This window comes from Anastrepha obliqua, chromosome 5 (genome assembly GCF_027943255.1).
Source record: "Anastrepha obliqua isolate idAnaObli1 chromosome 5, idAnaObli1_1.0, whole genome shotgun sequence".
Classification (NCBI taxonomy): domain Eukaryota; kingdom Metazoa; phylum Arthropoda; class Insecta; order Diptera; family Tephritidae; genus Anastrepha; species Anastrepha obliqua.
The window spans coordinates 59,458,167-59,482,627 of record NC_072896.1 but is presented as its reverse complement, the minus strand read 5'-3'; the positions used below and the strand labels follow the sequence as shown (position 1 = coordinate 59,482,627).

Sequence of the window (24,461 nt, the reverse complement as noted above, 5' to 3'; positions counted from 1 at the left end):
ACACAATTAATTACTCAATACTTTAGGGCTTTCAACGTCAACTCAAGCTCGTGGAAATGTTCAGTGAGTCCCAAACTACATATAAAAAGTACACTTCAGCTTTTGAGAACGTGCCCCGAGAAGGACGGTCAAAAACGTGGACTGACAAGATATATGTGGCCCTGATGAAGCAAAACAGAAATCCACGAATGATACGGTAAATGGTACATATTGAATTGGGCTTGAATGCTATGGCAGTATCGCGAATATTGCATATACAAAATGGTTTGCAATACAAAAAGAAATCTTATCGATAGGCTAGAAGCTGGAGTAAATTTTGCTCGATATTTTTTTAGAAAATTTCAAAAACGGAGACTCTAGTATCTTTGATATTCTTGTAACAGGAGTTCATAGTATGGGGCCCGAAATGGGCAACTCTACCTATGAAAGTCAGGTAGTAAAAGTCAGCAACAAAAGTGATGATCTCGGTTTACTTCACCAGAGCAAAAATTATCACTGATATTTCGTTAGATTCAGAGATCTCAGACAATAACTGCAAAATGGTATACTGAAAACTGCTAACCAAAAGTGTTGAAAAAATTTACTTCGAAATAGGAAAAACGAGGAGCTGCGCCACTACTTCATATACCATGATAATGCGGATCTAGCGCCGTGTGATTTCTGGTTATTTTCAAAAATTAAAAAGAGGAAAGGAGGAAAAGTCTTTGCTAGCGATGAAGATATAACAAATGCGGTTAATGCTGAGCTTAAGAAGCTGTAAAAATGCGGCCTTCTTTCAACAGAGAATTTACAGATTAAAAAAAGTATTGAAATTGATGGTGATTATGTGAAGAATATAAAAATATATTAATGAACATTAAAAATAAATGTATCCTTTTTTCAATTCAATTTAACGAACTTTTGTTAGTCCGCAGTTGTTGTGCATGGATGTGGTAGAGGAGAAAACATATTGGAAGCATTAGAATCGCATATATATGCAATCAAATTAAGTTTAATATGCACAGACGGCGAAGAGGTATTTTGGAACTAGCTAAAGGGTAAAAAAGGGTTGTTTATGAAATAAAAATATAAATGTGCCGTCATTCCATTACATTATTCATCAGCAAGCAACTTTTGTGAAAGACTTGTGAATAATGCAATGAACATCGCAGTAAAAACCATTAATAAAATAAAGAGTGCCAGCAATGCTCGCAGCCACAGGAAGTGTAAATCACTTCTTGACGAACTTGTCAATGGCTATGACATATGTTGGCTTAGCAAAGGCAAATGTCTGCAAAGATTGCGTAATTCTTTCTAAAAAGTTCCTTTGAACAAATATGAGCCGAGCGTCGAAAAGTTTATTTTATTTCTTACAGACAAAAATATGAAATATTACACAATTAATTAAATTAATTAAACTCACTGTTTTAAAGTAAAAATAAAAAAAAATGGACTAAATTAAAAATTAATACTAACCAAACATAGGACAAATATGTTATAAGCACAAAGAATTTAGTAAAATGGAAGTATACTTAAGACAAATAGAAACACTTTAACAAAATTTTAGTTTACATTTTAAGGATTTCGATGTTATAAAAGAATTATAGATAATGAGCTTCAGGAAGAATAAAATGAAATGAATGAATATTTTGTAATGAGAGCAGATTTTCCAAAGTCTTGAAGAACATTTAAACACTTTTGGAAGCAAATAAGTGATGACAAGTATCCTTAGCTTTAAAAATTAAATATTATACATAAATTAATTTCAGTATTCAGACTGACTTATGATCGTAAAATTAACGTTATGTAAGCTTTTACACGTACACACACATGTATGGTACACCATTGGTGCCACAGCTACATATCCTGTGTGAACTGTGAGTAATTGGACGCACAAAGCATAAAAATTGGCAGGAAGAAGTCTGACATTGACTTTATATTTTTCTCATTCTGACATTTCTCATTTTATTTTTATTTTTGTGGTGGAATTTTATGCTCCTTTTTTAAGATTAATGGAACTAAATAATTATGTATGCACATATATAATTGGCGTTAAATAGTTTTTGGGTGTTTGGCCGAGCTTCTTCTCCTATTTGTGATGTGCGTCTTGTTATAGTTCCACTAATGGAGGTACCTACAGTTTTAAGCCGACTCCGAACGGCAGAACTTTTTTTCATAGGAGAAATACACTGGGATGTTTGTCATTGCTTACCAAGGGATGACCGCTATAATTTTGGTGTTTCACCCATGGAGATTCGAACCAATCATGGTAGTAACGCCACAACCCTTTCGGCTACGGCGTCCGCCATGAATATGCCATATGCCAAATATGTCAATGCAGTCACTTTAAGAACACTTCATGAATTAATACATTCATATTAGGGCGGGTCGATTTAAAAATCGCTCATTGCTTTGTGAAAATCGTATTCTAGGGATCAAAATAAGAAACTTTGCCGAAGGAACCATACCTCTAAAACGAATTCTGATGCCCCCCAATTTCAGTCGGGGAAAATCTTTCTGAAATCAATGAAGAACGTCTCCAATCACTTTTGAAGGAGAACAGTCGCCAAACCAGTCGTGAATTGGCGGAAAAATAAACTGCGATCATAAAACTATTCTCAATCACCTTCATTCAAAGAGACTAACCGAAAAATTTGGAGTCTGTGTGCCTCACGCTCGCAATGAAAAAAAACAAAGGTGCCTTCAAATATCCATCCAGCCATCCAGCAATACGCGGACATAAACTTTTTGTACCGAATCGTCATGGTAGATGGGAAATGGTGCCTATACATCAATATGGAGCAAAGAACGGAGTGGGTGGATCCAGGAGATACGCCAAAGCCGAGAGACAAGCCGGATCTTCATCCAAAGAAGATTATGATATGTGTTTGGAGGGACTGGGAGGACATGGTGCACTGGGAAATGCTCGAAAAGAATGCCACGGTCAATAAGCAGATCTACATTGCCAAGCTACACCGCGTGAATGAGGCTATTCGACTGAAAGTACTTGATCGACATAGTCAAACTCCACTCCTTCACGACAACGCCAGGCCCCATGTTGCACAAGTCGTTAAAGCCGCACTCCAGGAGATCGAATGGTGGGACCTTCAGGATCTGACGAATTCTCCGGAGCTTGCACCTGAAGTCAAGCGGGTAGTCAAGTCCTGTAAATCACAGCTGAACTATGTCGGTAGAAATAATAGCCTGATGCTAACATGGGTCCCGGGACACGTGGGTATCGCAGGTAACGAGACCTCTGACTCCTTAGCTAAGGTGGGCTCTGAGGCCAACTTCTTTGGCCCAGAGCCCGATTTGCCACTCCCTTCTGCGGCTATCACAGCCGCGGTTAGCAAATGGGTAACTACCACCCACAAGCGAGCTTGGCAGGCTGAGAGAGGCTGCAGATGGACTAAACTGATGTCACCTGTCATGTCCGATCGACTGTCGCAAGCCCTTCTGTCATTAAGCAGAGGGGAGTCTAGACGGCTGGTTGGACTGATGACGAGCCACTTTCTGTGGGCGAAGCACATGGAAAGGTTGGGCATCTCAGAACGTGTAACACTTCCTGTGCGTCTGCTCCGCCTTCGGAAATTTCTTCGGAGATGGGGTAGATTTAAAGAAAATTAAAAGGGAATCCAAATGTAGTACAATGGACTTAATTCATGTCTGAGTGCTGCACTTGCCAGTTGCCCCGACAACAACAAAAAACTATAAGGGAGAGAATTGTTCTTCCCTAGAAGATTAACTGATATTCGTAAATATGTTAATGCCAATATTATGATGTGAATCACTTGTCTCTAGTATCGCTTCTGTTTCGAAAATGGAAAGAGAACCTCATTGCTCAGAAAAATATTACTTTGAACCTTTACAAAAATTGCAGAAATAATGAGTTGTTTCCGTAATATGGTATACAATGACATCAAATGTATTAGTATAGACAAAAATATGTTTAAAAGAAAGAAAGTTCGAAAGATGCCTGTGCAATTTGATGATGAGGGATGGTAGGTCAGTCGGCCAGTCGTCGTTTGACGGTGTTGATACTCACATCTATTCCCTTTGTAACAAGAATGTGCGTGCTTCGCAGTGTGCGTAGTCGCAAAGGAGGGTCCCGCTTAAAAAGTTGGACAATCACTTTATCCTGCTGTTTTGTCGTCACTCGCTTCAAGCCGCTCTCGGAAAAGTCATCAACATTTTTGTACACTTTATACCGCTGATTCCACATCACAACAAAGTTTTTTGAGCTTTAGCGGCGGCAGTATAAGAAAATTTCGGCCCTTTCGAATGCGTGCATAAAAATACCGCCTCGAAACGCTTTGCTTCGGGAAAGTTTCGAACGACACTAATCTGAGTTAGCACTGGCGTCGTAGCCCCTGAGTGGGTTCTTTTCTTCTGGTTCTTTTTTTCTGACACAGACTGTATATATTAAAATATGTGTACATATGTATATGTAAATTTGGTCTTATTTAATTGTTTTTTACTTTTGCATAGATTCCTTTGATGGTTAAATATCGTCCTCTAACTCCCGATTTTGAATTTCAAGCGTTGATTTTTATTTAAATTTGAAAGGAAAGTAACCTCGCCGAACAGTGTTCTAGCATAATTAACGTTTTAACTGTTCGGCGGGGAAATGGGTTAACGACCTTAACATTACAACGGATAGAAACAGTTCTCTAGCAAAACACTTGCATCAACCGGAACGGTAGGCGCTATAAAGATTTTAGGGAATGTCTTAAACACCAGGAGTAATAGAACGGGAAAAAAATTCACATTTAGAATTTGGCGGTTCGAATGTCAAAATCTCAAATAGGATGTAAACAAGCAAGTGAAACAATAACAAATCGCAAGAAAAAATAAATCAGCTTTTTACTGGATACAGTAGATACCTTGTGTTAATTTTAGTCTCTTTTACCATAAACTGTTATCAGAAACTTGTTATCTTTTGGTTTGAGAATATTCAAATAGCGAAAAGAGGAAGCATCATTAGGCTTAGACGTAGTGTGGTTATAAATTAATGTTGTTGTTTTCATTTACACACTTTTGGATACACATATGTACATATGAACGTATACACATATGGATGTGTTTGAGCAAACTAAAAATGTTGGCTCCGACCGAAATTAAATTTTCTTCCATTAGGTTGCCATGAAACAAAGACAGCAAAATATAAAAATCTGCTTACACCAAAACAGATAGCAAAAGGCGGGACACAAGCGCGCAGTACCTTCCTCTTTGATGTCGCTGACAACATTACAATGTTGACGACGGCGAGTGATTGTAAGCTCTTTTGACTCCAGGCTTTTGGTACCAATACTAATGCACATAGTAATATAGGTAAGTAAATATACACATAAACGGTGTTTAATTTACATACCTTCCCACATGCATGTGACTTTACACATACACAAAAACGTAATCAGAATCACACAACTGAAGGTCACGAATTGATAAAAGTTTTGCTTTAACCAGTGAACCAGCACATACTGCAAATTATATTACAGAATTTTGCAGTCGTGGTGGAAAATGCAGTTTACAAGGGAAAGGGAATGTAAAAAACGCCTGTAATCCCAAAGAAATAGAATGTGAGAAATGCATAGGTGGAACTTAAAAAAGCCCAAGCTAGCATAGAGCACTAGCACTAGCTTTCCAAGGAGCATACGAGTATATGCGCAGAATTTCACACACAAATGCGAGAACTAGCAATAATAAGTCTCTGAAAACGGATTTTCTTACAATTTGTCTACTGGAGCAGGAAGTCGAACTAAAAGTCTATTATGTCAAACAGGATAATCAATAATAGAATACATGTGGACAAGTGCATCTTTCACCAACTCTTTGGCTTTTGAGAAGATTTTAAATCTAGGCTGACAAAACATAAAGGATAGAAGTGGAGCGTTCCGAACGTCAAAGATTCGACAAAAGCAGCCATGCATATTTTTTGTCTAGAAAGTGGCGTTATGATAAAACGTTGTTCAATTCATTTCCTGCTACATTGCATTATAATCAGACAGAGTGTCTTTGTAATAGGCGTGGCAGGGTTACCTGGTAGAGGATCAAAACAAGAAATTTACGTGAATCATATCCCTATATCAAGAACGATTGCTCTGCAAAGGAGCTGATGTAGGTACTTCAACGGATCCTGGCAGATATGTTCAATAGTTAGAAATGCATTCGTTTCCTCGACTATATTGTTATTTATGCGTACGATTACTATTCCCCAATTCGTCGTAATCGGTTAGTGCGACTCTGACTCCGTATCCTTTAAAAGCAGTTTGAAAGGGTTTTTTCTGGAAGTGATTCCTGATGTCGTGATAATTATTCTTACGTATAATAGTTCTGGGCTTACTATTTTTTATTTACCACTTCTTTTAGCTGCAGAACAAAGAGAGAAAAGTAATATCTTCACCACGAAAGATCCTTCTGAGATCCGTTAGCGAATGTTGCGCTTTGGAATTTGAATTTTGCGAATCTTGAATCGATCGTTATTTGACCTAAGCATACTTTCAGACCCTCGACTTTCTACTACCAACTCTTACAACTTCTGCTCAAACAGCCATGAGTCTAATATGCTTTCGTATCACTGACAGTGGCACTACCATGCTTCTCCTTTTCTTAATGGCTTCACTTATACATATGTAAGGTTGATAGTTTTGTATTTTTTTTAATGTATAGTAGTAGTTACATAAAAAATCTTAAAAACCTAATACACTGAAATGCATTAAAATGCGACTATCAGTGGCCATGATGTTATGACATCAATACTGTTGATGTAGCAAAACTGTAAGTTGTAAAGCAGAATTGAAAAACGGCTCAAATACGTGAAATACCGAACGGCATGAAGGTGAAAACTACAGAAATGCATAGATCTGGCACAAAAAATGTATGGGAAAAAAGTGAAAAGCGTTTGAAGACGAATGCGAATGTAAATGTGAATGAAACAGTGAATGCGAAATACTCAACAGCAACTATTGCTGCATTCATTTAACTGAGGCTTTTGAATTTAGTGATGGTGCGTGTGGCAAGGGACGTCTATAGGTTGGTAATTGGCAGCATATGGGGCGAAGGGACGAACAATATTATTGGCAAGGAGAGCTAAAAAACTGTGACAGCCACTATACGCAAAGAGAGTATGTACGTATTCATACCTGACCGTAACTGAGCAATGCTTGCAAATCTATTTGCGCTGCGTATTCATTTGCAGTCGTCTAACTACAGACACACATACATACATATGTACGTACATGTGTAAAAGCTTTCCGAGCTCATGAACAAAACCATGCCAACATCATGTTGAGGCATAAGAAAAGAGCTAAAATATGGAAGTGATGGCGCGAGAAGAATGTGGGAGGAGTATTGAAAGCGACAGAGCTGACAAATGCACTCTCAATTGCGTCGGAGTGTAGTGGTGTCTGTCGACTAGCGATTCAAGATTTTTTGCAGGTTTTGATGCTGCGGCTTCCTTTTCCATTCATTCATTCTTTCTGCTTCTTCAGTTTCCTGATGGCCTCTTTTACAAGAGTTCATTTGAATTTCAGTTTTTTTTTCTAACCTTTATTCTGCTTAAATGTGACTTAATCGCTGAGATTTGCAAGCAATCCATTGCAATTGGAATATCGCGAATGACGAATGGAACGGAAACGGAAAACGACAGCAGAATAGCAAAACGAAGGGAGGGGGATAAATCGAATAGATAATAATATGCCACATTTAAGTAATCTTCACTTGACTGGATAAGGGTGCTTTGGCTGGAAGAGTGGGTGTGGACACTTGAAATTGGAAGTCGTTTAAATGTTGAAGGTGTTTTGGCAAGTTGAGTTTAAGGAAACAATTAATTTAATGAAGGGAATATTCTTTTTTTAATAAACACTAAGCATACATAAACGAATAGCGAAACTTATATCGCAATCATTTGAAAACCTAACTTTTTAGTTATGCTCCAGAAATCTTCTGAAATCAGTATCCGCCTTGCTAAATATATGTAAATGATGCCTAAAATATTATTAAATAGCTTGCTTTTCATGCAGTATTTAAATTTCGGGTTATTAGCACATAAAGCTTTAGAACGACTAGGACTTATCCATCTGAGCCAAAAAATTAGCTTGTTTTGTCAAAATCAATTGTTTAATCTCAATTGAAGCATTGGAGGAAAATTTATAATCTTAAATTAGCCACTCGAAAAGAGGAAAAAACTTTATGGAGAAAACTCTTCAGAACTGCCAAAGAAAATATCTTGCGCCAAACTCTCATTTTCCAGGACCCCATTCTTAAGAAATTTACTATATTTGACAGCACGGTTGGTCCAACGACAACGAAAAGTGAAAAAAACCCCAGGCGTTGCCCAGTAGTATAGTTCTGCGCGCTTTAAAAAAAAATTACAGCGATCTCTGTTTGGCGTAACTGCATTCTTTTTGAAATTTTTTTACCTTTAAACAGAAAAAATTTTAGTATTAAAATTTACGAATACTGAGGATAAAAACCGAAACAGCGCTTTTTAGAAATAAAGGTGGAAGAAGAACTAGCGTAGTTCCTAGCACACCAACAATACTTGCATTGCGACAGAAATGATGTGTACCAAAGCGAATCTACATATATTAGGTGATAGCAGAAGTGCAAACATTAAAAAAACCTTGCAAATGTATAGGTAGTTTGAATGTCGAAACTTCAATCAGAATTTAAACATACAAGGAAAACAACAACTACAAGATATATCACTTTGAAAAGCAAACCACCAAATCACAAGAAAAAAATCAGCTGTTCTACTGATGTCTTCTGTATAGATTCGCACTTGGCTGTGCACTAGGCTTGCCGCTAGATTAGCGAAAAATTGTTGTTATTGATCCCCATCTACTAATTTTCTTAAAAACTGAAGTCAATGGTCAAACTTAATTCCATACTACGTATATATCTATGAGACATGTACAGAGTTGTACCAATAATGTTAAATTTAAACAAAAATGAAGATTGTCATATGTACAAGGTGGCGCAAAATTAATCATCAAATTGGATTTTCAATAGCTTTTTTACATAATCGAAAAATAATTTTCGCCATGGAAATCTTTATTTTGGCTTTTAGGCGCCTCATTGCTTGTCTGTTTGAACACCGCAGGTTATCTAGTTCCCAAGTGTCAAATATAATTGACGTTTGACGACATTTGCAAAATTTATGAACTTTCTGATGAGGTGATTAATTTGGTGCCACCTCAATTAGTAATTGAGTTATTAAAAAAAGTGTGTACTCACAAGTTAAAGTGAACGTCCGCCATATTTGGTCTATACTTAATAGCCTCAACCAGCACTTCCCGCGCTTCTTCATAACGACCTTGTGAGCTAAGTACACTTCCTAGGTTACCTAGAGCTGTGAAGTAAAAAATATGACGAAATATGTATGTCGAAAGTATTTAAAGTGGTCCATAAAAACTTTATTAAATAATTAAAATTTATATCGGGAGTCTTTTAAGAGCTTCATAGCATTTATTTGTTGAATAAGATACTCGGCGTGAGTCTGCCGCGGCTACGTTCAAAAGCATGTAGTTCATTTGTTGCCTCAAGTTTGAACCAAAGGCCGTTGATATTTAGCTGATTAATTTTTGGAAACAAATCTTCAGTCAGCATGTCTCGATAGAACCGCCGATAGACTTGCCAAACTTTACTGAACAGAAATGTCACACAGTTTGCCACAGAAATGTCACTCAGAAATTTGGCTGCGTAAATGTATGATTTACTAAATAACCTATACATTTTTAATGACGTTGGAAAAAGTCAACCTTGAAACAAATATTTCTAGAACCCAGTATGTGGGGTACCTTGAACCAATTTCAAATTGCGCATTTTGTGCATATAACATATTTTGCATATTATTTGGATATATTTTGCGTATTATTTGAATTAATTTTGCATATTTTTTTTTTTGTATGGTTTGCATATGTTAATGGTTTTAAATGATGAAAGTGTGTCTTAATTAATACTCGCTACATGTTTCGTGATTTACTTTATTTACTTGAGGATAACATTAGAACACTCACCTTTAGGTGGATTTACTTCCACAGCGCTCCGAAATAGACTTTCTTCATCGTACCAATCAAAGTTGCGCTGCACTGTGCGCGCCCCCAGCCCGCTTAGTAATAGACTTAAGCCAAATATAAGCGCCACCTTTCTCTTGCGAGCCACAGGAGAACGTAAACGTTCCATCAATTTGCCTATGCCATAGCCAGCCAATAGGCAATAACCGACGCTGGGTAAATAAAGCACTCGTTCGGCTACCACGAAACCGACATAAAAGAATAAATTCGTGGCAGGCAGAAAGGGCAGCGTTAGAAAGGATAATGCCATCAACAAAATGCATGCATTATTAGTATGCTGAACTGCACGGCGTGTCCACGGAAGCGGGGACGCTGAAGCGTGTCCTAGTCGGTGGTTGTTTCCTGTCTTTTTATTGGAAGCACTGCTGCAAGTGCTGCTGCTGGAAGTATTGCTGCCGGAGCTGTTGTTGCTGGCCGTCGTACTGCTGCTGCAGCAACTACTACTGCGCGAGGAGCGCGGCACTACTGCCGTGAGGGCTTTACGCAACGCTAGCGCTAGAAGGTGGGGGGCTCCACTGGAAGACTGGAATAACTGATGGCAACAGCAGTCACTGAAGACGTTCGGATTGAGCCACGGTAGGTTATTATTGTTATTGTTAAGGGCACAGCACGAAGCGGTGTGGTGAGCGGAGCTCAGCTCCTGCTTGCAGTCATGGCAAGCACACCTAAGGTGTGGTTCGGGCTGCAGCAGTGAAATCGTCGTCGTGCTGTCTGTGGCGTAAGGCGCACAGCTCAAAGATGTTGCATCTAATAGTTTATATGTCGAATTTGATTCTATCGCATCTGTGGGTATTGGCACGCGATATTTTTTCTTGGATCGTGACTTACGTAAGTGATATTGTTGCTGATTCGCATGCCGTTGCTTTTTTGCTAGACGTTCCGAGCGGCGTCTCCATAGATATCTAATGTTTTTGAAAACAATAATGATAAGCGTGCCATAGAAACCAAGGCTGAGTAAATTGCGTTCATCACGGAGAGAGGTAACTCGCGGTATGGCGTCCATTCCCCAGTCGAAACTAAGCACTTGAGGGCTTAGTAATAGGCTGAAATTGAAGACAGGCAGGTAGATGAATGTAAGAAAGCGCGCCCACATTGAAGGCATTTTGGCTATTGGATTGTCAGCTGCTGAGAAGGCGGTTTGCGGACGAGGTAGTACAACGAGCCGCCAATAGATGATACATGCTAGTGATACGGCCAGTATGCACAGTGTGCGCACCCGATGCTTCAAAGAAAACATTGAAAAGGTTAGATGATAAGTCACAAACTCTGCTGCCGTTACAAATAAAACACTTTGATTTCCAACCACTCACCTTATCTTGGAAACCGCAGACACCACGTATTCCGTCGAATACCGCACATACTAACAACGCCGTTATTGCTGTCTCCTTGAAAAGTAGAGCCACTAGTGATAGTGTCACCGTGAGAATAAGCGCGATCCATTGACGCATTTCGCCGCGTTCTCGCCACACTATGTGCCGCATATACATTAGGTATGAGAGCAGGTAGAAAATGCAGGCAGCTAGATCAGCGCGACCAACAATTCCCGCTACAGCCTCCGTGTGAATCGGATGAGCAGCGAAGAGAGCTCCCGTAGCCAGTACTCCCCAAACGGATGTTAGAAAGTAGCGCGCCAGTTTAACCACCAACCCTGTAGCTAAGCAATGCATCAAGTTATTGATAAGATGGAACCCCCAAGGCGTGTACCCTCCAAGCAGGAAGTTAAAACGAAAACTGAGCACGCACAGCGGTCTGTAGGAGCCATGCGAGCCAGAGTCTGTAAGTGGGGTACCCCAGTAGTCGTGCTGAAAGATACTCTGCCAAGGCGTGTGGCCGGAAACATCCGTGTTGGTTATGATAGCGCGCCTGAAAGTGTAAAAGATAGATAATGCAAAATCAAAAAGTTGTTAGTCAAGCATGCTAAAGTTATTTTGGTGTACGTGTGCGTGTGCATATGAATCTGTTTGCATTTGAAGTTTCACGAAATGAGGCTAAGACAAATGAGGTAGGGGCCAAGAGTCAAACTAATTAAAAGCAATACGGAGCTAGTGGAAATCTATCTGAATGGCTCTCTGTGAGCAGTGGTAATTGAATATGCACAACAGGCTTCTTCTCCTGCGCGACGAACTTTATTTTTGTGTAGCTGTCGTCCTGCTTTGCGGTCTTATTGTTATTCTGTCGTATGCTTGTTGCTTCTGGCATCCTGTGCTTGCTGCCCTGGAGCAATATTCGCTTATGTACAGGCGGATCACCTGTCAGATTAATTAAAATGATTAAGTGTGGCCTACGCAGCGTAGCCTATTAATTTTCCTTTACGTCTCTTTTGCCAACAACAATAGCGCACATCAGCAGCAATAAGACCAACAAAACCAACAACAAATGCAATAAAAGCAACCACATAATAAATTAAGTATAGAAATATGCAAAGGTAAATTTTTGGGGTGTGACATCCACCATTCCGCTACTACCAATTTGCATAAATTGCAAATATTTAGCCGCTAAGCTTTTTTACGCCTCGACTTGCCGCAGCCAGTAAGAGCCGCCCTTATTTACATGCTTACGCATGCATTTACATATATGTAAATATATTGTTACGGGGTCTCCAATATGGCCGGGTTGGTTTGGACAAGTTTTGACGGTCATGCTGTTTCCTGTTTCTTAATATTCAGTTACTATTGCCAAATCACCATAGCAAGGTACGCGATTGAGCGAATAATAAAAACTTATTATTAAAATGAGTGAAAACGTTGCGCGTGTTATTCCCACCAACTACCAACTTTAGCAACAAGGCGCATTTTTTGATGAATGGCTATATTAACAATCAAAATTTCCCTATATGGGGCGACAAAGTTCAGTAAGTAGAATTGCATCCACCAAAAGTTACGGTGCGGATTTTGTATTGTCGGTCAGTGGTTGGTATTTCCTTTAAAATCGATGGTGCGGCCATCATAATTATCGCGGGGTGCAGCAAATCGATTGCAAAGAATTTTTTGGGTTCTAACAAATCCGCTCTATGTGTCACACTGCGAATGCCACGATGGTCAATCTGCATGAATGTTTTAAGAGCTTGGCTATTTATTGTTTAGGTGATGTGATCAGGCAACAATAAAATTTCTCGTGGGTAGAAATATATTTGCGTAAACGTCAGCCGACACACGACACATCTATTGAAATATTCTCATATGCTTGTCCACTACCCCACAAATCGCCATAGCCCTTCCGCTTGTCCGTCTTGTAGAAAGTGCATACAGGGATTTGTGCCGATCATATTGTTACCGGTTTATTTTCATGTAGAGGCTCACCCGATTTAGCTTATTTGCGCAATTGAGTTGACTAATTGCCGATTCAGGGCGGTACGCCGACATTTACATAACCAAAGCAGAAGTTTTAGAAATTTATGGGTTGAATGAAACTGTTGTAGAAATGCTGCTTATGGGATTACTAAAAATATCCTTAGAACGAGTATAAGTCGCCAGAGTTATGCAAAGAAAATTTTCCATTCTCTTCAAAACTGGTTGGGCAACGGAAATCATGACTTACTTAATTGATTAATACTTGTATAAGCTGTGGACTATAACCGGGTGCCAGGTCATACATAGGTACTTGGGGCTTTACTGATTTTTCGTGGCCCTTAAGCAATAAATACGGCTTTAGTTATCAATGCCGTCGTCGAAAAATTAGTAAATATTTCACTCAGTGATGACTGGGAGGCATTAACGAGCGGCGAGTGGTCATCCACCCTGAATCGCAAGGCACCAAGTACAAGTTATCAGAGAGCAGATAAGCGTACAGATAACTGATCATTGCTGACCGGCAACTTTTTTTACTTCAAGCATTTGGGAGTAAAGTTGGGTTTTATAAAATATAATATTCGTTAATTTGACCCCTTTGAAAACCAACAATATACTCCGATTTATGTTTAGATTCGATAGATTTAGAACATTTCAAATGCACACGAAAACAGCATAAAACATGGGCCGAAAAGTTCCGAGTCTAACAATGAAAACACATTTTTTTGTTCAAAATTAGTTTTACTCATGAACGTAGTTCCATCAAGAACAACGCAATCATTCCAGTGCCGCTCTAACATTTCAATACCACTTTTTTAGAACGTGGAACGATTTATCTTTTACCTCAAAAAAGGCTTCAGCTTCGGCGATAACTTCTTCATTCGAGCGAACTTTCTTACCGGCGAACAGCCAGTAGCCGCTGGGAGCCATTATTTAGAAACATCAACCCGTTCTAGTTTTTAGTGAACAGTAAGCAAACGCGGCACCCACTTTGAGCAGAGCTTTCTCATAGTCAAATGCTCATGCACAGCCAGCACGTTTTGATATCTTTACGACGTTAACTCACGAAACTTCACTTTTCATTTAAGTCCATTTTGTGGATTTTTTTGATGTTTTCTGTTGTTACTGCCTCATTTACTGCGTTGAGCATGATCGGTGTCTCTACGACCACGTTTGAAGTCAGCAAACCATCGTTTTATTGTTGTTTCTGAGGGAACGGAGTCCCATAATACTTTTCAATGGTATTTTTCTCATGAATAAGCAGTGTAAAATTAAAACACGCAATTATTTTTGATCCACTGTATTGAAAATAACAAAAGTAGCGTAACTCGTAACACAATAACTCACAAATTAATGAATAGAATAACATGCAATTTTATCAGCTCTATTTTTAAGGTTAGTACTAACCGAAAAAGAGGTGAATGCAATAAAACTTAAGCCCGTGACTTTTCAGCCCATGTGTTAGTTGATGGAATATAGCCCGAATGAGGTGTTTATTTTCTGGTCTTGGAAAGCATCATGGGAGTTAAATTTTTCCTTTATACTTATTCTAGATATTTTTCTCCCATATTTGATCAACTGCATTAGTCGCCTCAAAACCATTGCGAGCTTTTAATAGGTATACTTTTTATTTATTGCTTCATGTGATATAGTTAGCCCCTTCTTAGTCATTCACACAGAGATATGACTGCCCAAGCCGATTGTGAATTCTTTAAAAAAATTAAATATGTCGAAAATGATAATTTTTGCTCTTCATAGTAAAACAATCATTCGTATTACAAGGAAAAAAACCTACAAAAAAATAATTGGATGTTCAGCGCAAATGCTTTAAAATTCTAGAATGGCCCTGAAACTCGCGGTCTTAAACGAGTCGGCAATTAGTGAGACAGTCAGTTTCAAGAAGATTAATGAACAGTTAAAGCTCAATGCGGCTGCTGTGGTAATGCGAAGACGTTTCTTGGAGTCTAGGTATGTCCATGAAGGGTACCACTTGTAACCTAGCCACATTTTGGGAATAAGCTAAGCTTTGCAGATGCTCACATAACACTGCCAAGACCTTTAAAACATGAAGGAGCTAATTTATATGGTATAGTACGTGTATATGTTCCTCATATTGCGGCATGATATATAGCATTGACGTATCAACACAAGTGCGTTGAAATCCTAGAAGAAGTTATGCTGCCATATGAAGGAGAGGAAATACCGCTGAAATGGGTATTCCAACAGGACAATGACGCAAAACATATGAGCAAGTGAACAAATGACTTCTTTCGGGATAACAACATCAACCTGATGGGGAAGCCAGCGGAAACACCAGATCTGGATCCCATCGAAAACACAGTGCTTTCGAAAGAAATCCAACCAATGTAAATGCATTGTGGTAAAAATAAATGTAGCGTGGCGAGAAAATTCTGTGTTCTGTAATGCCACACTCAACAAATTTTCTTGGTAGGTTGGTTGCGTCGAAAATCGGGTAGGTATAAATCGGTAATATTAGGAAGTGCGTATGCCAGAAAAAGATAGATGCATACTCACAGTGTTTTGTGCTTCTTTCTGTGTAGGCAAAAAATATGCCTTTTTAAAAAGTTGTATCTTGGAAGGCAGCATGTTTTCGTAGAACAAAAAACACAATTTACTTGCCGTCTCTATAGCAAGAAACCTCACCACGGCTTAATATGATTTAGCAAATGCTTTTTGTATATATAGATAAATAATTCTTAAGTATATAATACGTACATACATATGTATGCATGTTTGTAAATGTAGTAGGATACTTTGAGTAATGTAGTATTATAAAGGGTGATCAATTAAGAGGAGTTTTTTTCATTTGCGTTTTTTTTACAGATCGCGCGCGAGTTGTGGCAAACTGTCATCGTGGATTTGTTGAACAGCGTTTGGCATTTCATCATGGAAAGACTCACACCGCAACAACGTCTACAAATTGTTCAACTGTATTATGAAAATCAGCGTTCTGTGACAAATGTTTTTCGTGCGCTTAGACCGCATTATGGTCAACATAATCGGCCTGCCTTAAACACTATTCGACATACCATCAACAAATTTGAATCCGAATATTCATTGGTGGATAATTCTCGACCGAATAGACCACGTCTAGCAAGAAGTATTGAGAATATACCGGCAGTAGCAGAGAGTGTACGTGAAAACCGCGATGAATCGATTCGGCACCGTTCTCAGCAACTTGGACTGTCGTATGGAACAACTTGGTCAATTTTACGGAAGGATCTTCATTTAAAAGCATACAAAATACAGCTCGTACAAGAACTAAAGCCAAATGACCTTCCTGCACGTCACCGTTTTGCTGATTGGGCTCTTGAAAAGATTGAAGAAGATCCGCTGTTTTCGAGCAAAATTTTGTTCAGCGATGAGGCGCATTTCTGGCTCAATGGTTACGCCAATAAGCAAAATTGCCGTATTTGGGATGAAGATCAACCAGAACAGGTTCAAGAGCTACCTTTACACCCAGAGAAAACAACGGTCTGGTGTGGTTTATGGGCTGGTGGAATCATCGGTCCATATTTTTTCAAAAATGATGATGGCCGCAACGTAACTGTGAATGGTGCTCGCTACCGTACCATGATATCGGACTTTTTGCTACCTGAAATTGAATCTAATGATCTCTACGACATTTGGTTTCAACAAGACGGAGCCACTTGCCATACAGCTCGTGAAACAATGACTTTATTGAGAAGTCATTTCGGAGAGCAGCTGATTTCACGTTTAGGACCTGTTAGTTGGCCACCAAGATCTTGTGATATCACACTTTTGGACTTTTTTCTTTGGGGATTCGTGAAGTCCAAGGTCTATGCTGATAAACCAGCTACCAGTCGAAATGCTCGAACGAGTGATTGAAAATTGGACCTTCAGAATGGACCACCTTAAGCGTAGTTGCGGCCAACATTTGAATGAAGTCATATTCAAAAAGTAAATGTGAAAGAATGTCCTTTCAAATGATAAATAAAGGTTTTGAACATAATTTACATTTTTGTTTTTTTTTTTAACTATTGAAAAAAGCACCTCATGATTGATCACCCGTTATTTATCGTTCGGCAGCCTTAGGATAGGTTTTCATATTTACGCCTAATTATGTATTTCGAAGAAAATGGTGGGCTCGCATAGCCTTACTACCTTTTTGCCGGCTAATAGAATTACATGCAAGTACATATACTTTATGTATACATATACTCAACATATGCTCGACATGCACAATGTTTAACTAACCGAACATTTAGTATGGCTTGTGGCAACTTACATCGTACCACTCAAGCGTAAAATATATCCGTTGCTATTGTATTTAATTATTACATTAATTAGTAAATACAGAAGTAAATTATCATATAAGATAGAAATTTTACTTTAAAATAGGAAACCTCTGTGTATATGTATGTGTTCGATTGGAAACAAAATATTTGTGAATATACATATATGTATGTACATATGTACCATTCAATATGTATGTACTTGCGTATGTACATGCACCTTTGCGTGGATTGGAACAAAGGATGTTGAAAATACTAAAATTCGAAGGCTTGAATTCTTTACATGAAGAAATTGAAGTTCTTTATACAATATAAAGACAGAAAACGTTGAACTACTGTGTTATGGAACAAAATTGAAACACCTTTTACGGGGTATATACAAAGTATTTGCCAAACCCGAAACATCATGAAGAATGTTGTATCAATAAAAATCCGTAGGAAAAATTTACCAAAACAATAGTATAATAATGTATTTTCTATTAAGTGATAGTGAGATCATCGGCCTCAATAACCGCATCGGCCTGCCCATTTGAATATGAGAGAGGGCAAGACAAAGTGTATCCTGTCACCAACCAAAACTAACTAGTGAAGTCTTAAATATCGATTATTTTTAAACTTTACTAAGTATGAAACATTCAAAAACTAGTATTTTAGTATTTGTTTATTTTTCATTTATATCCTAAATTTCTTTGGACATGTTATTTTAAAGAAATAATTAAAAATGTTTGAAAATCAGTTTCTTATATATTATTTACAATATAAATTCAAAATTTCCATATTTTTACAAAAAAAAAAAAAATATATATATTTTTAATTAATTAAAAATGAGAAGTAGATTTACCTTTAATTTGATATATCCCCTAGTTTCACCTATTATTACCATACTAACTGATTCTGCAGTTATAGATATTCTTACGGACCATTTTTTTTATTTTAAGCCCGTTACTTGGCGATATCGCAAAAACTACTCTACACAAAATAAAATTCTAGTAGTTGGTTGTGGTCGGGCGCTAGTAATTAATGTCAACCTTGAAATCAACGAGGTACCGTTCTTGTCAGAAAGTGGTATTTTGTGCAAAGTACCTTCCTCGACAAAAAAATTCATGTCAAAAAAGTTATGTCCTTGCTTTTGTTCTATATGGCTATGAGGTGGCCCTGATAGCCTTCGAGAAAATATTCTTCGGTAGATTTATGATTTATTTTACTGCATTTAAAGTTTGACGGAAGTACGCTAAATGAACTTTAAATCAATTAAGAAACGTTACTATTATAAATTCTCTGTGTAGGCGCTTATTGTTCGCATTTCGAGCTCTCTTTTTTAAATACATCAGGCAGCGTAATTTGATCTCCAAGAAGTTGCCACTGGATACTATGAAATGCACCACTGAATGCTTTCACTACATCAAATTGCCATACAATAAACTCCGAGTTACTCCTACCTATCGCAAAATTTTGACGACGACTACCACCATTTGCCTTTAATAGACATCTAACTAAAATAGCCAATTGCAGGTAAAAGCAACTCAACATAAACCAGGACAAGCATACTTTTAACAAACTAGAGAGATTTGGCCAAATTTATATTCCTGCGTAAATCATTAAAAGTAAGTATGGCACATGTACGTGGCAAGAAAAGAAATTAATGTGGATACCGTGAGAATCGCATAAATTGATTTATGTTTATTTCCAACTGCAGCTTACGGACGAATTGCTTCGTTTTTATGTATTATCTTCGCCGGCATTTTTAAACAGTACAGTCGACCGTTTTCTTTTGGTGTTCTACACATTAATATTTTTCGTTATGCCTTTTAGCTTCGCAGCAAAATGCTTTGAAACCCGCAACACCTTTCACCTTCGGAAGAACTTGTTCCGTAGAGCTATAAAAACCCAACAAAGTTAGAAGGACGATAGGCAGAGAGTCAACAAACCACATCAAACTCAATATAAACAGCCACAAAGACAACCAACGGCAAAGACGTCCAATACAATCTTATAATGAGGGTTATAAAATAAAATAGATACGCATTGCTCAACCTACTCGCAAGAGTGTCGAATGGCAGTGCTGATGGGGAGGCTGAAAGCCGACTTTTCGGTTACTTTTGCTTAAGCGCCCCTTCCATCTTTTCTTTCATTTGACTTTTTATTTCTGTCAACTTCACGCAAGCCACTAGACAGACAGAGGGAGAATGCAGTCGGTTTATTAACAAAACACAACCAATTTCTCTAGAAAGCCTCTGTGTGGAAAAAAGAAACAAAACTTTAAAGAATCACATAAAAACGAAATTGCACCAAATAAATACTGATTGAGATTTAGGGATGATATGCTAGTAAGAACTGAAGAACGTTAGATGGCAAAGGTCGGTGGGTATAAAGAAGACTGCTCTGTTTGTTTTGGTCGCAAGATGTTAAACCCTTTGGCATAGTTAGTAAAAATAACGAAGGAGGAGAAAAATGAAAGTAAATTTTATTAAGGCCAAATTAAATTACATTGACAATTCAAGTGAGAGGAAGTATGTTTTCGCTTTGACGGAAAAGTGTTATTTTGCGATAAAGGTTTTTAAAGAATTAAGAAGCCCCTAAGTAAAGTGCGTAGCTAAAATAAAAAAAAACGTAACTAAGTAAAGGATGAATTGATAATTCGAATAAGTATTTGTTTAAGTGGAAGATTTTCTAGGGTAGAAAATTAAAATTAATTTAATTCTACTTTGCTATGTATTTAATTGCCACACGACTTTAAAATTATTACTACACTCAAGTATTGTCGTGCATCTATCCTATCTTCTATAAACACCAAATCACCCATTCCTTTGCTGGGAATGCCTCCCCTCACCATGACTGAATGTTTTGCCAAATTTCACTGCCGGTATAACGCCTTTCTAGTGCTTTGAATGGCTGCCTCCGCACTGTATTGGGTCCAGTTTCATCGACGAATATCGTTCTAGCGAAAAATAATGCTATGCGGAGAGCAAAGACATGATGATGTATAATTTTGCTTTTGCAAAACTTGGCGGACTGCTTCATTAGAAACTTCGACCCCACACTCATCTCCAAGCTCTCTAGCAAGCTTTCTTGTCGAAATCTGCGGGTTTCTGGCTACTTTTCTCAACAAAATGCCTTCGGCGCGGTCAGACATCTTCCGTGGCCTTCCACTTGTAGATTTTAGATCCAACCTATTAAACTACAATATTTACACTATTTGTTATGTTATATTATAAATGAAGCACACCTGATAACTGTTGCAAACTTTTTTTGTATAGCATAAGTATAAAAGACCATGTGAATCAGTTCAAATGATGTCCGTATTCCAAGCATTTTGCGTTCTTTTTATATGAATAAAGCAGGATAATAATAACTCTATGAAATAACAAACGATACCGAAAATAGTTTGACAGCTGAGAGAAGCATTTCTTTTGTTTTTGCTTGTTTTGTGTGAAAACTGAGATTGGTTATATACGAAAAAAATTAACACGCTCTTAAATCATGTTGCTTCGTTGCCATCTGAGCAATGACTGATTGGATGACTGTACGAATTCAGATGCCGAATATCCTAAATGTCGTGGCAGTCGAAGTTCCACTCACAACTTTCTTCTTCACCATAGCTGAAGATCAAACATGGTAATCTATCATCCTTGCGGGTAGCTAATGAAATAATTGGTAAGTTAATGCAATAATTTTGCATGCCTCTCCAAATTCAATAGGAAACGATGGTTTTAGCTAAAGAAGTGCAAATATTTTAGTATGTCCAACATTTCAAACTGTATTTCAATGAAACTTGGTATACGACGTTTGTTAAAAAAATAAAGTGAATTTTCAAATCTCGCTACGTACATTCGGCTTTCAATTATTATTTTTTTTTACATTCGTCTCGAAGATGTGTTCACGGTTTTAGCTTTAGCATGTTTAGTTTTTCTGTGAGAGGCATAAATGAGACAAGTGTTTTGTGTGTTCGTCGATTTTCTGTTATCAACTCTTGGCTCTCCTGGACTCTTCCATTCGGACGATTAGACTTTGGTTTCGATGTCATAACCATATACCCATGATTCTTTACGAGTTATGACCCTTTTAAGCAAATCTGGGTCATCGTTGACGTCATTTAACAATTCCGGAGCGATGCTTATGCAACATTGTTTTCGGTAAAAATTCAGCAATTTTGGAACGAACTTCGCTGCCACTCGCTTTATGCCCAAAATTTTCAAAAAGATTAAAATAATTTGTTTCGGCAGTGAAGCAATTTTTGTATTAGCATCATTGAGGTGCTCAGTACTCTCTTAACTCTATTGGGGACGTGGGGAAAGTGTGGATAATTTTCCAGGAAGCTGGCATATTTGTATATTTTTCCCACAGCTTTCCAATTAATAGAATATAATTTGTTTGCACACGGAGGAAATAGTACTTGTAAATTCAAAAATTGTGATGGGAGCGTCACTGTGGTTTTGATTGTTCATAATGTTTGCAATAATGTATTGAAATCTGAAATATAGAAAGTGTTAGTAGTTTGACCATGTATCTGCAAATTTTGGCAATGGTTTAAGCATTGAAGATTGAACTTTCTGGGGAAAGAATAAACGCGACATAATGCCGCTGGGTTGATGATGTGAGTGTTTTTATATCTGCCCACATTTTTTTGTACGGTGTCGTTTCTGACGTATATTTTTCAAGAGAACTTCGTTTCGAGATTTAAGTTCTCATCGAGATTTAAGGGCATCGTCAGGTCCGTTCTTCTTGTATTGGCACCATGAGCCTTTCTTTGCATTAGAAATGTATTGATAAATTATTATTCTTGTTGTTGATGTTTATTATTATAGACTTTCTCCGTCTCGGTAGGGTTCGCAATTACCGCAACTACCCTTGATCAATGCTCTGTGGTTATGTGTTATGATGTCCGAATGATTCCGTTTCAAAAAGGATCTTAATATATTAATATATTATATGTTTTCAGTATGACTGCTTTTTGTATTTGTTCATGTGTTTTTTTCGTCTATATTTATTGATTTTATGTTTTGTATAAAAGTGTTGTGCAATATTCTGGTTGCTGATATTATGATTGGTAGTATTGCACTTCATTTTGTTTTCAGATGTGTTTGTTAGATTGAGATGGTAGCCATTTCTTTGTGAATAATTTTGTTTACAGTATCGTATTTTGTCCCCGCGAGCAGGTGTTATGTGATCAATTGTTTCTGAGTGTATGTTGCATTCACGCCATCTGTCGGATGTGATGGTTAATTTATTATTATTTTTTATATTATTATTATATTCCCACGCCACTCCCACCCGTGCCAAAGTTATAGATATTGGTTCAAATGCCCTGCATATGCAAATTTGGCGCACCATTGAGAATCATCACTGACCCAGGGCGTCAACTCGAATCATTGTTATTTCGTGACCTTAACTGGATACTAAGTATTCAGCATCTCACAACAATAACCATCCCACCGGTAATATCGAGCGCTGTCACGAAAGGCTGAAACTACAATTAGGTGTCACCAAAAGGAAAATGGGTTGAAGTTTTGCCTTAATCGTTTTCAGCTTGCGTTCGTCTTACTACGCTAATGTAAAGTCTACGTCATCAGAACTAGTCTACGGTGAGACACTTCGATTGTCTCTTGAATTTCCTCACCACTCGCCAAATGTCAACGCTGCTGCCAACCTCTCAAAGTTCTTCGCTTTTATCAAAGCTCGATGGACAACGAAACCCTACGCCTTTGTTAGAACAAATAGCGTACGCCGACCATGCCAGGCTCCCTATGAAGGACCCCATCCCATTCTAAAATGATCTTATAAAGTTTACGTTCGCTGAAAAATATAATGGAAATATTCTATCGCAACGCAAGCAGTCGGAATACCACAAGTAGGGGGAGGAACGTGGTACGCATAACTGTTTGCATACCCCATGTTGTGCACCAAGAATGCAACACTGATCGATTTAGTTCAGAGTGCACATAACCCTGGGTTCTAGCAGCAGCACAAACATTTCTTTCGCTCCCTATTGTTTGTTCACTGCACAGAAACAACGTGCGCTACAATTGTCATTATTTCAAATAAAGTTTAAATTTAATGTTTCGTATTAAAAATTATTGTGTTTGCTTTAGCATAATCACCACTCAAATCTTATCCATCCAGAGACCCACTCAAACACATGGAAAAAACTTCATACAAATTGGTCCAGCCGTTCAGGACTTCAACTTCGTACACACGTGTCTGTTTGTATATATAAAGAACAACATTACTACGCCCACCACAAATTGGAGGAGGAGCCAAACAACCGACAAGGTTGTGCGCGCCAATATATAAGTATATATGTATGTACATAAGCATGCACATGCTTTGGAACGACTATCGACTTATAGTTAGTATAGCTACCACATCTCAAGAACTCGCTAGTCATTTTTATATTATCCTAGCGTTGTTCGTTTAAAAGCCTTGAGCAAGTTAAGCGCTTTGATAAATTCATAGTTAGTGCTTTCCGATGCAATAATATGATTAAGCGGAACCTAAGTTTTCTTGACAAAAGTTATATTGTTAAACTGTTAAATTTAGCTTAGCTTTAAGTCCGACTTAAGGGGTTAGGCCACTCTAGGATTTTCAAAATATCGAAATTTTTTTTTTTTGCTTAAAAGATGCTTTAAACTCTTTAGAATATAAAACAAAAAGTCCTATGCGTGAAAAAAATGTTTATCTCTAATATTTCGCACTTTTGCGCGAGCGCCTCTGACGTCTCTGAACCGACTATTCAAATTTAAAGCGTGTTTATCTCAAAACGTGATTTTTCAAAACGGCAAGCAGCATAACACAAACAATTTTTAATATTTTCACTTGTAATTGTACAAGGATCTTTAGAACAT

The 24,461-nt window shown here is 37.8% G+C and overlaps 1 protein-coding gene across 6 annotated transcripts in view; it reads right to left on the bottom strand.

Moving 5' to 3' along the window:
• LOC129247787 (protein O-mannosyl-transferase TMTC2) overlaps nucleotides 1-24,461 on the bottom strand; it is a 251,280-nt gene that overhangs the window by 15,474 nt on the left and 211,345 nt on the right. For all 6 annotated transcript variants that reach the window (XM_054887093.1, XM_054887095.1, XM_054887097.1 and 3 more), the window contains 3 exons: nucleotides 11,366-11,918; nucleotides 9,999-11,277; nucleotides 9,217-9,331 (listed from right to left, as the gene is read on the bottom strand). In XM_054887093.1, the coding sequence (XP_054743068.1) occupies nucleotides 9,217-9,331; nucleotides 9,999-11,277; nucleotides 11,366-11,918 (1,947 nt within the window). The remainder of the gene's footprint in view (nucleotides 1-9,216; nucleotides 9,332-9,998; nucleotides 11,278-11,365; nucleotides 11,919-24,461) is intronic.